At 56.0% G+C, this 15174-nt stretch overlaps 1 protein-coding gene across 1 annotated transcript; it reads right to left on the bottom strand.

Annotated features, from left to right (window-relative positions):
- Nucleotides 1-504: 504 nt before the first annotated feature.
- MS4A15 (membrane spanning 4-domains A15) lies at nt 505-14858 on the bottom strand. The gene is made up of 7 exons (XM_068556280.1): nt 14815-14858; nt 8670-8922; nt 5973-6095; nt 4151-4207; nt 2049-2141; nt 1556-1669; nt 505-621 (listed from the first exon to the last, which is right to left on the bottom strand). The coding sequence occupies exons 2-7, from the start codon at nt 8892-8894 to the stop codon at nt 505-507; spliced, it is 729 nt and encodes a 242-aa protein (XP_068412381.1). The 5' UTR covers nt 8895-8922; nt 14815-14858.
- Nucleotides 14859-15174: the final 316 nt, after the last annotated feature.

Raw genomic sequence — 15174 nt, 5'->3', positions numbered from 1 at the left:
CGGAGCAGCAGATTACAAGGGACAGAGCCGGTCCTACGGCCCGGAGACCCGAAGCCAAGCCACTGCCAGCTGTGTGACCTCTGCAGCTGGACTCAGGACTCCTTACTGGAGGGTTCTGCGCTCTGAGCTTAACGACCGTCCCAAGGCCTGAGGGCCAGGGCGGCCCTTGAACCCGTCTCCCTGTGAGGCCAGGGTTTCCACGAACGAGGAGAGAGAAATTCAGAGCAGCACATGGGGGTGTTTCCTGATAGTGACGGCGCTCGGCAGGGCAGAAGGACACACACCCTTGACAGCAGCTAGCTTTTTAAGGAAATAAACCACTGCGGGAAATGTGTGGGACAGACATCCTCAGGGTCTCCACTCGGTGCCACACCACGTGAGGACTGGGGCCGAGGGCCGCCCCAAGATTAACGAGGTGGGGGTGGGGAGAGGCCGGGCTCGGGATGGCGCGGGTGGGGGGGTGGAGGGGAGGGGAGGCGGTACTCCAACCCCCAGAGCGGCCATCTACTCGGACGACTCCTTGGGCATATATGCCACGTTATCATAGGCGGGGGGCGGAGAGGCTGCGGGGCTGGGGATATTGAAGTCTGTGCTGAAGGTATTTGGCAGGAAAATCACAGGCTGCAAAGAATAAGAAAACAAACCCAGGCAATCCTAGAGGCTCGGGCGCCTTCTTGGAGCTGTTGCAATAGTGCCCTCTTGTGGGTGTTCTGAGAACAGCACCCTAGTAGTGAATGCCGCAAGTCTGAATTGACCCCACTCGTAAGTTCATCTAATATTCCAAAAAATATTTACTGGGGCCAACTATGACCCGGGCGTTGGGGGCACAGCAGTGAACAAAACAGACATAAGTCTCATTTCTCTACGAACTACGATTCTGGTGTTCTTTGTCTCTGGCCAGCCCTGCACTGGTTCAAGGCCTGGATACCATAGCACCCGCCTTCTAGCGTCTTCCCTGCCTCCAGCCCCGCCTCTCCGCCCCGCCACCCCCTGCATTGGACAAACCCTCTGGATTGATTTCCCTGAGCCCCGCTCTACTCCCCCTCCCCTCTGAGCTTACACTCCTCTGCTCAGACTTTCAACAGCCTCACGTCCCGTTTTGCACAAGTCCACCTCCTAAGCGGCACCCCTACGCTGTGGCCCGCATTTTCCCGCGGAGGAGGACTTTACTCCAACTGGTTCCCTTGCCACGAAGGCCCTCCTCCATCGCCTCTCTGTCTGCACTGTCCTCCAGTTTGGGGGAAACTAAGGTCAATTCCCACCCGAGTCATGCTGCCCTTTCCGATGTCCACGTCTCCCTCATGGCCCGTGAACTTCTGGAGGGTCCCACTCATCCTTGGACAACGCTCCCCCTCGTCCCCTGCGCCTGCCTTCCGAGGCTCTGCGTCCAGGCGCACAGGGCAACGGGTCCCTTGGTGCTGGCGCCTCCCTGTGGCCACGAGGAAAACAGTCCCACCTTCCCGCGGAAACTCCTTTGGGTCCCCGGATGTAGGAATGGCGAGCTCATTGCAGCGCAGTGGCCCCGGGTGGGGGTAGGCAGGGGTGAGGCACTCACCGCGTGGGCTTGGGCGCGGGCGGCTTGGCACCCGAAGTGGGTGGCAATAACCGCGATGAAAAACTCCAGGATGGTGAAGATGGTAAGCACGTCCAGGTAGCCCCTGCCCACGTCCTGGGGACCAAAAGCCACCGTCAAGGCAAGTCGAGAATTCTAGAATAGAGGAGGAAAGGAAGCCCAGAGCGAGCTAGAATAAGGTGCCCAAGGTCACACAGCCAGCCGATGGCAGAGCTGGAGCCGGATCCAGTTGCCCTGCAGCCCGTCCCGTGCCCTCCCCTGCACTCTGGGCTGCCTCTCCGTTGTCCCCACGCCCATCCCTGGGGTAGGGTCTTGGGGTCCATATACTCATGGGGTCTCTGGGGATTGGCAGGCCCTGGCGAGGCCCAGGCCCCCAAGCCTCCTGGTGCTGCAAGCTCTCTCCCCGCCCCCTCCTGGATGTGGCTGTATCCTTCTCCAAGTTTTCCCACTCCTTGGGGAGCGTCAGACAACACACCCAGTTAGTGACGCCAAAATCCATGAGCAGAATGGCCGTCCCGGCAAAGGCCGCCATGGCGCTGAGAATGTTGGTCCCCAGGCTGCTCCTCACCTGCAGAGGAAAGGAGCTGAGGCGAGAGGCAGGAGCAGGAGACGGGACGGGAGGCGACAGCTCTCCTCCCCCCCTCACCAGCCTCCCATACCAGGCCTCCCGCCGCCAAGGGGCAATGTCCTCACGCTCGTGCCCATGCCTGCGTTCTTGTTGACTTTCTTTCCTCCTATCCTTCCCTGGGACTTCAGGAGAAAAGGCCCTGCTGCCCCCTTCCCCACCCCCCCACCCCTGCCCCTTACCTTCCGTCGTCTTCTTGGAAGCTGCTGGCAAGGGGGCACGACCACCTCCCTGGGTGGGGTTTGCAGAAGCTCCTTACCCACCCAATACTGTGTCCCTCTGCCCCAGGCCGAGCACCCTGCAGGCGCAGGGGTCGGGGGAGACCCTCTGCTGTGGACGCTGAGGTTGGGAGAGGTGTTGGGGTCAGTTCCACGTGGTCCCAGGCAGGGGCCGGCAGCGCAAGGCACTGCAGACCCTGGCGGGGCACCAGGCAGGGGAGAGGCAGGTGCTGTGAGCCTGAGTTCGGTGGGCCAGACCCTCACCGGGAGGCCTAGGGCTTCAGGGCAAGGGGATACCTGGGTGGTCCAGGCGACCACTCAGGGGTCACCCTCCCTATGTTGCCAGAACCCGATGCTCTTTTGACCCAGTAGCTGAAGACCTCTGGTTAAACAGCCCTGGCCTTAAAGCGGGGAACAATCATGGGTGGGCCGGGGACTGCAGGACCTGCTCAGGCTCAAAGACTCCGACTCCTTTTTGCGAGGAGGTCACTGAGACCAGAGCAGCCTCACAGGAAATCAATTAATTGATGAATTAATCCGGCAAACTTCTATTGAGCATCTGCTGCCAGCCAGGCACTGTCCAAGGTGCTGTGAGCACGTGGCAGAGTAAGTCAGCTCTCCCCCTGCCAGACTTTACAGCCTAGGGGGACATGGGTTTGATGCCGAGGGTCCCCTGCGTCCAGTCCTGTCCTGCTATAATCCATTCTCCACCCAGCACCCAGCAGCTCTCAGGAGTGTACATAGGGCAACGATTCGTCTCCTTCAACCCTCAGTGGCCTCCCACTGCCCTTAAACTCCAGACTCCGCATCCATCTCTGAGTCACCTCCCTGCCTCTCCCTCTGAGCTCAGCCCCTCCTACTCTGCCCCTTGTTTGCTGTAATCTGGTGTCCTGGCCCCTTCTCCATCCTCTGATGCCCAGGCTCTTCCCCGTCTCATCTCCCAGCCTGGGATACTCTTCCCCAGGCTCTTCCATGGCTGCTGCCCTCTGAGCAATGAGCTCAGCGACACCTGCTCAGGGACTGCAGACCGTCCTAGCTGAGTGGAACCACTCACATTATCTGGGTGCTTTGTTCAGCACTTTGCACTCTCTGTAATGACCTTATTTGTTAGTCTGGTTTTTGGGTGTCTTACCAGACACCAGAATGTAAGCTCCACGAGGGCAGGGACTTGACTCTGGTGCGATGCTCGACACCCTCATGTCCAAAGCCTCCATTGCCCCCCACCCCCTCACCGGTGCCCACAGAAGGCATTGAGCCATTGGCGATGTGGACTCAGCACATCTCTCCATCTAATTTCTTTCCACTTTTCTTCCCAGACCTTTGCCCTGATCAAATAGAACCACACATGGTTTCCATGGCAACCCTGCCCATGGCCTCTCTTTGCATCCTCATGCTTTTCCTTCAGTGTTTCTCAGTCCTACCTGCCCACCAAGGCCCAGCTTCAGGAGGGCTTTTTGCCTCTTCCCTTTCTCTGGATGACCATGAACACTTTGTCTGTGGACGCTCACTTTCTGCCCCGTAGTGCATTTTGAAAGTGCATCTTGGTTCCTCCTCTCCCGTAGGTAGAGCAGGGTCTGTGCCTGGCCGTCTGGGCATTGTCCCGTGCCTGGCCCCCAGCAGGCCCCCAGGAAATGCTCGCTGAAGGAGCCAGATGAGTGAGCGTCTTTGGAAGCAGAGCAGAGTGGAGCCCGGCAGTGGCCCCACCCTTGCCCCAGGTCCCCTGTTCAGACTTACCAGGCAGCTGGCGTGGTTCTTCTCGGCTGCCACTGAGAGGGACCCCGAGATGATGAACTGTGTGGGGAAGCGGGGACCCCGGTGAGGCTTTGGCCGGGACACTGGGCAGGGCACACCATGCCTGGTGCTGTCGAGACCATGGGTCTCAGGGAGAAGCCAGCAGCCTCCTGGCTTCCACCTTCTCTGCCTCCTGGCCAGGCACTTGGAATCTCTCTGTGAGGGTGTCCCCTGGTTGCTAGGGGCCCCTGTCCAGGGAACTAGGGCCGTGGCTTGCAAGGTGAATGTTTTCATTGACATCGTATCATCAGAGCCTTGTAAGGAAGGCATTGTTCCTTTAAACATTCACTCATCAAACATTTCCTGAGCAGCAAGGATGTGCCAAGATGGTAGCAGAGTTGAGTAAGACAGACAAGATCGCTGCCCTCACGGGGCTTCTATTCTAACTGGGGGAGACGGACACTTAGCAAATAAACGATCAAGAAGTATGGTGATAGTGACAGGAGTTGTAAGGAATCACCGGGGGCTACTTGAGGTGGGGTGGTCAGGTAAGGCCTCTCTGAGCAGAGATGCAAATGAAAGGATACAGGGCTTGTGATGATTTGCGGTGGGTGGGGAGTGGGCGGGGCCGGCTTGGAGGCTGCCCTCCAAAGATGGCTCCCAGTGAACCCTGTGTCACGGTGCCCATGCCCTCGGCACTTGCCTCCAACAGTGACCCTGGGCGGGTCCTGCGACTGGCTTAGCTGAGAGATGCAGCGGAGTGTTGCCGGGCCAGTTCTGGGCCTAAGGCTTAGAAGGCCCAGCAGCTTCCGTGTTTGCACTCAGCTGCAGGCTGGGGAGACCACGGGGACGGATCACTCGGAGAGGGCAGCAGGAGGCTGGAGAAGGGTAGGGGTGGGGCCCTGGGATTACACGGAGACAGAGAGGACCAGGAAGGGGCCACCACAGCTGTCCAGGTGGAGGTGGGGAGACGTGGACAGTTTTAAGCTCTGCTTGGGAGGGCGAGCTGACAGGACCTGCTGGTGGAGTGGGTGTGGAATGGGAAAAGAGAAGGGTCTAGGGTGACTTGGGTTGTTTTAGCTCTGGCAACTGGATGGATGCTGCAGAATTAAGGCTTGGTAATTGGCTCCCACATGTGTTAGTGCTTGATTCCCTCTAACTATGGGGTAGGTGGGGCCAGAACTATGGACCCGATTTTTAGATGAGGAAGCTGAGGCTGAGATGGAGTGACTTGCCTAGGGGACTCCTGATAACACACGGTGGAGCTGGGATTGAGACCACTTGGCCTGGCCCCAAAATCTGTTCTCCCCCGGGGGCGCTGGGAGGCTCAGGTGCATACGGGGACCTTGTAATTGCTGAAGTGCTCTCTTCGTCTTGGGCATTATAACCGTGCCCTCCCCTGATTCTCCAGCAGGGGTGGGTGGCCAGGCTATTAGTCAGAGAGCTGGTCGGACTCCCAGGGAACAGAGCTCATGGTGGGCTGGGGCCCAGGAGACGAGCTGATGGGTTTCTGCAGCCCAGGGTTTGGATTCGGGTTGAGGCGTGTAACCACGGTAACAAGGTGGTTATTGCCCTTATCCCCTGCCCGCATCCCCTTCATCCCATGCTTTTTGCGAGCCTGCTCTGTGCTAGGCTCTTTGCTGGGAACTTTTCGTACACAGGAGTGGGGTCTGGGTCAGGGTATGATTAGGGTTTGCAGTTCGGAGTTAGAGTTAAGCTCAGGCCCCCACCTAGGGGTGGCTGTGTCTAGAAGGATGTGGTGGGGGGGTGGGGCGGGGGGAGAAATGAGCCTGGGAACAGCTCCCTGGATGGCCCTGGCACTCACGCAGGCTCCTCCCCAGAAGGGGACGCCGCCTTCGATGCAGAGCATCCCCACGTGGCCGCGGCGGACCATGAGCAGCACGCTGCCGAAGCCCAGGTGGATGAGGCCGATGAGGATCTGGACCGTCTGCGGGCAGCGGGCGGTGGCTCAGCCCGGCGGGCGGGGCGGGCTCCACACCGCCCCCTGCCGGCCGCGGAGGAGAGCGTGGCAGGGCCCTGAGCTCTCGCAGCGAACCGTCGGCGACTGGGAAATAAACTCAAGATTCCGTTCTTTTATGGAGACGTCATTATAACAACCGTAAAAGACAGTTTTAAGAAGGAAAGCCAGCAGCCCACAGCCTTCGGGACCCACCCTTCTGTTACCATGTCTCCATGGGTTTGCTTTTTGCTCTGACCCACGGATCTCAAGCATCCTCTGTGTTGCTACCTGGTTTTCCTAACCCTGGTTTCCTGAGTAGCAGGTACAGCATTTCCTGTACTGAATGCCTCACCTTTTCCTTCCTCACCCCCATGCAGCCTGCACAGATATCTCCTTGGGCATCTTTCTCATCTGAGTGTCTGTTATTGATTCATCCCAGCCATGTGCTGGAGCTGCCTCCTACCAGCTGGAATCTGGACTTGGGTTTCACATTAATTAATTAATTAATTAATTAATTAATTAAAAGGGGGTGGTTTACCAGTGCCGCACTGATCCATTCTCAGAAGTGGGATGGTTTTCCCAAGGCTGGGAACATGTGGGGTTCTGGTACTTGTTGCCACATTTCTTTCCAAATGTTTTTGGTTAACAACTGAATTCTAGAACTGAGTGGAAAGGGACACTGGAGGCCCCTGACTTCAACCTCTTCCTAATCCAGGAGCCCTTTCCAGCTCCTGACTTCTAAACAGACGCCCTCAGTGACGAGGTGCTCACTACCTCTCAAACCACTGTGGTCCATTTATGGGCAGTTCAGACTGTGGAGTGGTATTCTGGGGGTCACGTGGAATATTCTTCCTAACATGAAGGCCAAGAATTTGTATATTTAAAGGCAGACCCCTTGAATCTTCTCTTTCTTTCTCTCCTCAGTTGCATGACCTCCATCTTTTCAGCTTCCTTATGGGACATTATGTGCCAGCTGCCGGTGCTGCTTTCCTTCTCAGTGGGTCCTTCCCCTGCTACTGGACCACCTCTGCTACTCCAGTTACTCCTAAAAGACACCTGCTGCCACTTACCAAATGCTTGTCTACACTAAGCAACGTGCTGGGTGTTTTATAGACATTAGCTCATTTAACCCTAATATGACAAGGTAGATATCCTAAAATTATTATCCTAATTTTGGAGATGAGGAAACTGAGGTTCGGAGATGTTCAGTAACTTCTCCGAGGTCTCCCAGCGATGAAGTGGCAGGCCAGCTAACTCTAAAGCCAGTGTTCTCCCTGGGTGACACTCCCTAAGACCTATCTATAGTTTCTACTTTTTATGTTTTTCAGCAGTTTACATTTGTCTCACCGAAGTCCTCTGGAGGTCACTGTTTCCCAGAGTCTGCTCTGAGGCTTCAGGCCTCCAGCAATGGATACTCCATCTTTGTCCACTGCCCCTAGTCCCTTCCTGCTCCAGTGGGCTTGCTGCAGCCTTAACTGTAGAATCCTAAATTCCAGCACATTCAAGCCCGAGATCCTGAGTGCTCAGGGCAGTGGGGCTGGAAGTAGAACTTTACAGTCAGGGCATCCTAGGGTACAGGATGCCACTTACCAGCTGTGTGGCCTTGGGCCAGTGACTTAGCGTTGACCAGCCTCGGCTCCCTAATCTGTCCAATGGGAACTATGATCCCTGAGTCACAAGTGGTGATGAGACTCTAAGGAGACAATGCGTGCAAATTCCTTGGTCAGTGCATGCATGCACCTCTCGTGGGCACTTGGTAAATGAGAGCTGTTTTCATTGTCCTCATCATCACCACCACCATCATCATCACCATCATCACCACCACCATCATTATCACCACCATCATAATCACCACCATCATCACCACTTAAGCCATGTTTTCATCTTCCATTGGACAAACTGAGGCCAAAGGACAAACTGAAGACACCCTATATGTATATATTGATGAATATGTCTGCCTGTCTATCTATCTATTATCTATCTACTGTGTAATATTTGTTTCCCTCTGAGAGATCAATATCTCAAGGCCGTCTGAGGTTGGAAAAGACCTTAGAGGCATCTTGGACTGTCAGCCCTGCGGGAGCCAGGAGCTGGCCCTGGTGACCACTTCAGCTTCATCTCATCTCCCTTCTTCCTCTGCTCATTACATTCCAGCCATGTCCACTTTCTCTTTCGTCCTTGAACAAGCCACCTCAGGGCATTTGCACTTGCTGTTTCCTCTACCTGATGAGCCCATGTCCCCAGATCTCACTTGGCTGGCTTCAGCCCAACATCTAGATTTTTAGCTTCAATGTCATCTCCCCAGAGAGACCTCTCTGTCCACCTTTGCTAGTGTTGCCCCTTCATGGTCATTTTCGACTCCATTGTCCTATTTGGAGTGATCTCAGTTATTTGTTCATTGGTTTACTCTCTGATGAGAAGGGTCCTTGTCTGCCTGGTGCATGGCTGCATCCTCAAGTCCTCACTGAGTATCTTTTGACTGCCTGCCCCCTCTCCAGGGTGCATGAGTACTCCCTCCCTGCCCAGCACCTATGCCTTGGGTGGTCGGAGAGCGGTTCTTACCCCTAAAGCCTTGGGCTCTCCTGTCAGGAATGTCTCCACGGGCCGCAGGTCGGGCGGCTGGGTGGCCCGTGGCGTCTGCGCCCCCAGCGGTGGCTCCTCGAACTGCATGATCCCGGGAGGCTGGCACAGGGAGGTGGGCAGAATGGCTGGGGGCGGGCGGAGGCCGCTGGCGTTGCTGGGTGGGATGACGACAAACACCCCATTGCTGGCGTGAGCTGTGGACATCGTGCTCAGAGAGGCTGGGAGACAAAGGCTCTGGAGATAATAATGATAACAATGTTGGTTACACATCTGCATAAGAGATTTTCAGTTTATGAACAACCTGCCTACCTACCCCTGCTCACTGCAGCCCCCTGAGGATGGCACCAAAATCTCTGCTTAATGAGGAAGGGAAGCTTCACTCAGAGAAGTGAAGGGATGTCAGAGGTCAAGGTGAGGCAAGGCCAAGACTTGAATTCAGTCTTTCTGACCCTAGAAGCCACATTCTTCATCTCTGCTATTATTACATGGAAAGGACATTTAGCATGCATTTAAACTGCCTCCTTTCCCCAGAGAGGGCAAGTGACTTGCTCAAGAACTCAGCTAATGTGAGAGCTGAGTGTCTCCTTACCCAGGACTAAAGCTCACCCACCATTTCCTGTCCCTCAGCCCAGAACTAATGAGCTTGTGTAAATAATCCCCCTGGAAGATTTCCTGCTATGGGAGCCTTTCTCTCTGGCCACCCAAGCAATCACCATTAATGTAGCCGAGCCACGCGTGGATTATGGAAACTTTACTTGTGGCTGGCCTGAGCAAACACTTTGGGGAAAACCACCCAACTGTCAGGAGATGAGTTTACTAGGAGACAGCAGAGGGATGAGTCTGCCAGATTAAACAACGAAATGAAAAACAGGCATCCTTCTCATTGGCATTACTTGGTTCAGCACACGGCTCTGCAGATAGAAGCTGGGATTTGAATCCTGGCCCCTCTGCTTACCACGACATGTGGGGCAAGGTGGCCACCTACCCCTTCCTCAGTTTCCTTACCTGTAAAGTGGGGATAATTACACTGGGGGATAATCTCATACGGTTTGGTGTGAATTGAAATAACACACACAACCCTGAGAAAAGCCATCCTTTAGAGTGTGACCGTGACTAGAGGTCAGGCACAGACTCCATGCCCTCAAGGAGCCTCGCGTCTGGCGGGAGAAGCAAGAGAAGTTTGTAATTCAGTCCAACAGACGAAGACTGAGCATTTACCGAGTACCAAGTTCATGCCGGGAGCAGGAAGATGAATTAACACGGGAAGTCCTGCCCTCAGACTCTCGCAGCATAGAGCAGGGCTGCTGCTAGGACAGAGGGGCGTGTGGAGGCGGGAACTGATTCCACCTGATTGTGAGCCCAGCCGAGTCTTCAGGGAGGGCGTGGACCTGAAACAGGGGTCCTCCGTTCTCACCTCCCCACCCCACTTTCCTTCCCTTTTCCCTTTCTCTTGTCTTCCATCTTTTTTCCTTCCCCACCCATTGGCCATTTCCCCCCTCGCCAGACGTATCCGGGAAGAGTAGACAGTTGCTGAGGATGTTGTGAAAGATTCCCTGGCCTGACAGTCCAAGCACATTGGATGAGAGTGAGACGCTGGGTGACGGAGGGTCTGGGGGACCCCTCGCCCACCCCACGGGTCCTCCTTCTTGAGGTGTGAATAACAGACGTTTAAGTCCTCATCTCACTCTAAGGGAGGGAAGGCATGGATTATTAGTTGTGCTCAGAGATGAGGAAATGGAGGTTCAGGGAGGGTGCGGGTGTCTCCCATGGTCACACAGCACCTCAGTATTGAAGAATTGGGATAGGTCCGGACTCCCGCCTCCCGGTAGAAGGAGTGCTGACTTGATGGGAGGCATCCACTCCTGGGTTCGAATACTGCCCTTGTCAGAGTGAGGGGACCAAGCCCTTGTACTCCATTCTTTGGAGTAATAGTTCTAAAATGCTCGGAATCCACAGATCAGTGAATTACCAACAAATGGGGCCTGAAAGAGTCTGCTAACTTTCCACTTCCTCACGTAAGTTCATTTAAAGAAATCCCCCACGTTCTCACCATCATCTGGAAAGGATATTTAGCACCAGAGAGGGAGGAAGGTCATAATTTTAGAATAAAAGGACAAAACCTTTAAGTGGGACAAATTTTTTTTTTTTTTTTTAATTTATTTATTTTTGGCTGTGTTGGGTCTTCGTTTCTGTGCGAGGGCTTTCTCCAGTTGCGGCAAGCGGGGGCCACTCTTCATCGCGGTGCGCGGGCCTCTTCGCCATCGCGGCCTCTCTTGTTGCGGAGCACAGGCTCCAGACGCGCAGGCTCAGCTATTGTGGCCCATGGGCCCAGTCGCTCCGCGGCATGTGGGATCTTCCCAGACCAGGGCTCGAACCCGTGTCCCCTGCATTGGCAGGCAGACTCTCAACCACTGCGCCACCAGGGAAGCCCTAAGTGGGACAAATTTAACTTGGTGCTACTTTGTCTGTTGAGTTGTCATTTCACCAGGAACAAGTGAAAACTGTGCCCGGGACCCATGGCGATTTGGGACGTGTCTGTGAACACTCTCTAGGGTCCTGAGAACCAGCGCCACGGCTGGTCACCTGAACCCTCCCTGGGCTCTCCGAGGGGGCCGGAGCGGCCTCAGCAGTGAGCACAAGTGTAATTAATGACACCTCTCCCGGGTGGGCGGTGAGAAACTCGCTAAAACTGAGCCCTCACCCAACCCCCCCAACCCCCGCCCCTTAGAAGAAGAGAAAACGCTTACAAAAATAGGCTCTCAGCTGATGTTGCGGGTTAAGTGGCAATGAAAGTGTCACATAACTCCTGAGACTTGAAATCTTCTCTCTCTTCTCACCCCCCTGAAGCTGCCACCAGCACCTCTGCACCCTCAGGCCAGGGACCACCCTTCTGTCGCGTTCCAGAGGCCACCTGGCCATGCCCCCAGCTATGTGCCACCTAGAAAGAGACCCTTTCTTCCTTGCTAATGAATCAGCCAGCTCTCCCTAAACCCTGATGCATGTGTGCCAGGGACAGGCAGGTGGAATAGAGGGAAAGTCATGGTCCAGGACTCCAGGAGCTTACCAGGTACCCACCAGGGGAATGGCTGCCTGGGACGGAGACACAAGAAACAACTAGACATCAGCAAGGCATGATATCAACGGCTTCATGAGCTGCGGCAGCGCTGGCCCCTCATCTGCACGGCCTTCTGCCGTTTGCAGAGTCCTCATCCATGTGGGAACCATGGATCTTTACCACAGTCCCATGAGGCCAGTGTTATTCAGCCCATTTTGCAGACCACTAAACTGAGGATCAGAAATTACAGTGTGGTTGAATGGCCCAGGCCATGGGCTTTGAAACTGGACATAATTGTCAGAGATGTTAAAATAAAAGTTTCAGCCGAGTCCAGGTACTGGAGCGAGCTGTGCCACAGACGAACCAGTAGGACTTGCCAAAAGCAGGTGGCCGTGAACTTACTAGGTGACTTCGACACCTTCCCCCACACAGCTGAGAGTGCAGACTAAGCGGATTTTGGCAAAGAATATTTAGAGTGACCTGAGTCTAAATTCAGGGGAGGGGGATGCCTCCCTGTTCACCTTGAGACAAGAGGGAGGGGCTGGCTTTAAGGACACTTGGAGAGATTAGTACGCATGCCTGCATTTTGGACCGCCTGCCAGATTCCGAGTTGAGGGGAGGTACACAGACCCCATAAAACACCTCTGCAGAGAAATCGGCTCAAACACTGCCAGTCCCAGGGAGGCAGCTTGCAAGAGTAGCAAGCTGGTTTGCCTGTCCCCTTCGTCTCCTCCTTCCCTTCATCCGGCTCTGGAGAACCTGCAGTTAACCAGCGGGGGAGGAGGACGGAAAGCTTGTGGGAAGGCAAGGGGAAGCCCCCGTGCCACCACCCCCATTCCGCCCCCCCGCCAAGTCCTCCTCTTTTTTTTTTTTTTTTTGGCCACACTGCAGGCATGCGGGATCTTAGTTCCCCGACCAGGGACTGAACCCGTGATCCCTGCAGTGGAAGCGCGGAGTCTTAACCACTGGACCGCCAGGGAAGTCCGAGTCCTCTTCTTACCTGCCGTTTGCTGGGCTGAGGACCCAGGTGCCCTAAATCACCTTGTGACCTAACAGGAGATTGGACCATCCAGTGACCAAATTGGGGCTGTTTGCCTCACCTGAGAGCAGCCAGAGACGTGCGGGGATTGCCCCAATCTCACCCTCACATAGTCACTGTGAGTTTTAAAGGAGGTAGTGCCCGTCTCATGTCCAGCACAGTGCCTGGCATGCAGGGGCGTTCAATGCTTTTAGCTTCTATTGCTGGTAACATCCTTATGAAGTAGGTACCATTACCATTTTGCTGACAAAGAAACTGAGCTCAGAGACATTAGTGAGGTATATAGTCTCAGGCCACTGACTTATCCTTCGTGAGCCTTAGCTTCCCCATCTGTAAAATGGGTCCCTAAAATCCCTTCCAGCGCTTGAGCCCGGCTGCTATAGAACTTGGGGCGAGGCGAACTGTGGTCTCTCTGGGAGCTTCTCTCCAGGACCCTCCTGGGCAGGCAGAGACACGGCGGCTCAGCACATTCCATCCGGGGGAGAGAGGGTTCATTACCTGTGGTTTTGAGGATGAGCAAGTTGACCTGCCCAGGGTCACACGATCAGGGTAAGGGATGGAACTGGGATGCAAACCTAGGTCCTCTCACTCCACCCCCTGCCCTTTCCAAACCCGCCGTGGCCCTTCTGATCTGGAGGCCACACTGTCAGGACACAGAGGCTGCACCAGGTGGCCTTAGCGAGCCCTGGGATGCTGATTCCACTGGCCTCCCTTCCCTGAGCTGAGGTCTCTTGGTCCTGCACTGACTCATGGACCCACTGCCTTTGGCTGGGCCCATTCCTGCCACAGGCCGCCCCTCAGCTGCCTGGACCTGTGAGCATTTCTGGACATCAGCTTTATTCACGAGGTGCTGGATGCAGCTTTGTTCATTCACAGTTGGAGCAGCCGGGGGAGGTGTTACCAGCTGGAGGAGAGAGGCTCTCGGATGAAAGGCAAAGAGCACATCTGGGAGGGGGCAGCTTTGCTGAGTGGTTGAGATCTTAGGCCCCGGGGTTAGCCTGGGAAGAGCCCACCCTACCCTTCTGCCTGCTCAATCAGCTGCAGGACCTCGGGCAAGTTGCTTACGCCCCCTGGGTCTCAGTTTCCCCATCTGTCAAGTGGGTGGCTGTGATGTGAGGTGCTCTAGGCTTCCAAGGATGCCGCATCTACTTCCCCCCATGCCTCCTGGGTCTACTGCTTTGTCAATGGGCAGGAATTTGCCCCTTCTATCTAAGTCTGACCCTGTGTCATTGGGCTGGCAGGAGGCTGTCTGGGCTCCTCCAATCCCAGCCCGTTCAGGACGGGTCAGACCTGCCCCAATGTCCTGGAAATGATGCCATAAGATGCACACACATGTTGGAGGAGCACAGCCCTCCCCTGTGCCCACACCCACTGCCTGGCCCCTCTGCAGGATTCCATTCTCTCTACTGCCCGCCCCCTACTGAGGCCCTCGGCAGGGGACAGCCCCTTCCCCTCACTGGGCCTCTGTTTCCTCATCCATAAAAGAGGGGTGAGAATATTTGCCTCAGAACCCCTTTCCCAGCTCAGAATCCCCGCCAAGTCCTTCTCTTTCCCTTGGAAAAGGGAAATGGCAGGGCACCTGTATCTGGGTTGGAATCACCTTTCTTCTACACCTGGGTGAGGGTGGGGGAGATAGGAGGAGGGGGGGAAGGTGACAGGAAGATTCCATTTCCCGGGGAGGATGGTTAGGGTCCCAGGGTCTCTGGGGGATACCTGAGTCTTCTCAGTGACTGGCTTTGAGGAGGGAAGACAGATGCCCCTCGTTTACCCCCATCACCTGGCCATGGCGCCTGTGGGGACTGAGCTGGGGGTCCCCGTCGGAGGGAGGCCAGGAATTCAGAGGCCTGGGAGCCGTCCTGCCCCCTTAGTGCCAGGTGGGGTAAGCCCCCCGGGGTCGCCGCCTTCTCTGCCCAGTGGTCTCTTCCTCTCTCCTTGCCTGGCGGCCGACATGCCCCTGCCCCGTGTCCCCTGTCACACCCCCGGGACTGGGTAGCGTGGGTGCCGCTCCTGGGAGGGCAGGGGGGACTCACCGGGCTGCCACTGCCGCTGCGCCCGCCGCCGCTCGTTCCCCGCTGCCTCTGCTCTCCCGCTGCCCCTCCTGAGTTCACACGTATTCCTGTGAAAGCCTTGCTATTTGTGCGGGGCTTGGAGATCCTCTGCCTGTGAGCTGCCGCCTCCGGGAAGTTCTCAAGTCCCTCCCGGCTCTGAGGCGTCACCCATCCGGCCCCACCCACCGAGGGGGCCCAGGAAGCTGCTGCTGGGAGCACTGGGCTCCCGGGACCAGGGCCCGTGAGAGCATCAGCTCCTTCCCTCGATGTACAGAAGGGGAAACCGAGGCCCAGAGAAGCGAGTGGCCTACTGGGGCCCCACTGTGAGTGTCAGAGCTGGCA

This window comes from Eschrichtius robustus, chromosome 11 (genome assembly GCF_028021215.1).
Source record: "Eschrichtius robustus isolate mEscRob2 chromosome 11, mEscRob2.pri, whole genome shotgun sequence".
Lineage (NCBI taxonomy): Eukaryota > Metazoa > Chordata > Mammalia > Artiodactyla > Eschrichtiidae > Eschrichtius > Eschrichtius robustus.
This window is presented reverse-complemented; position numbering and strand designations above follow the sequence as displayed.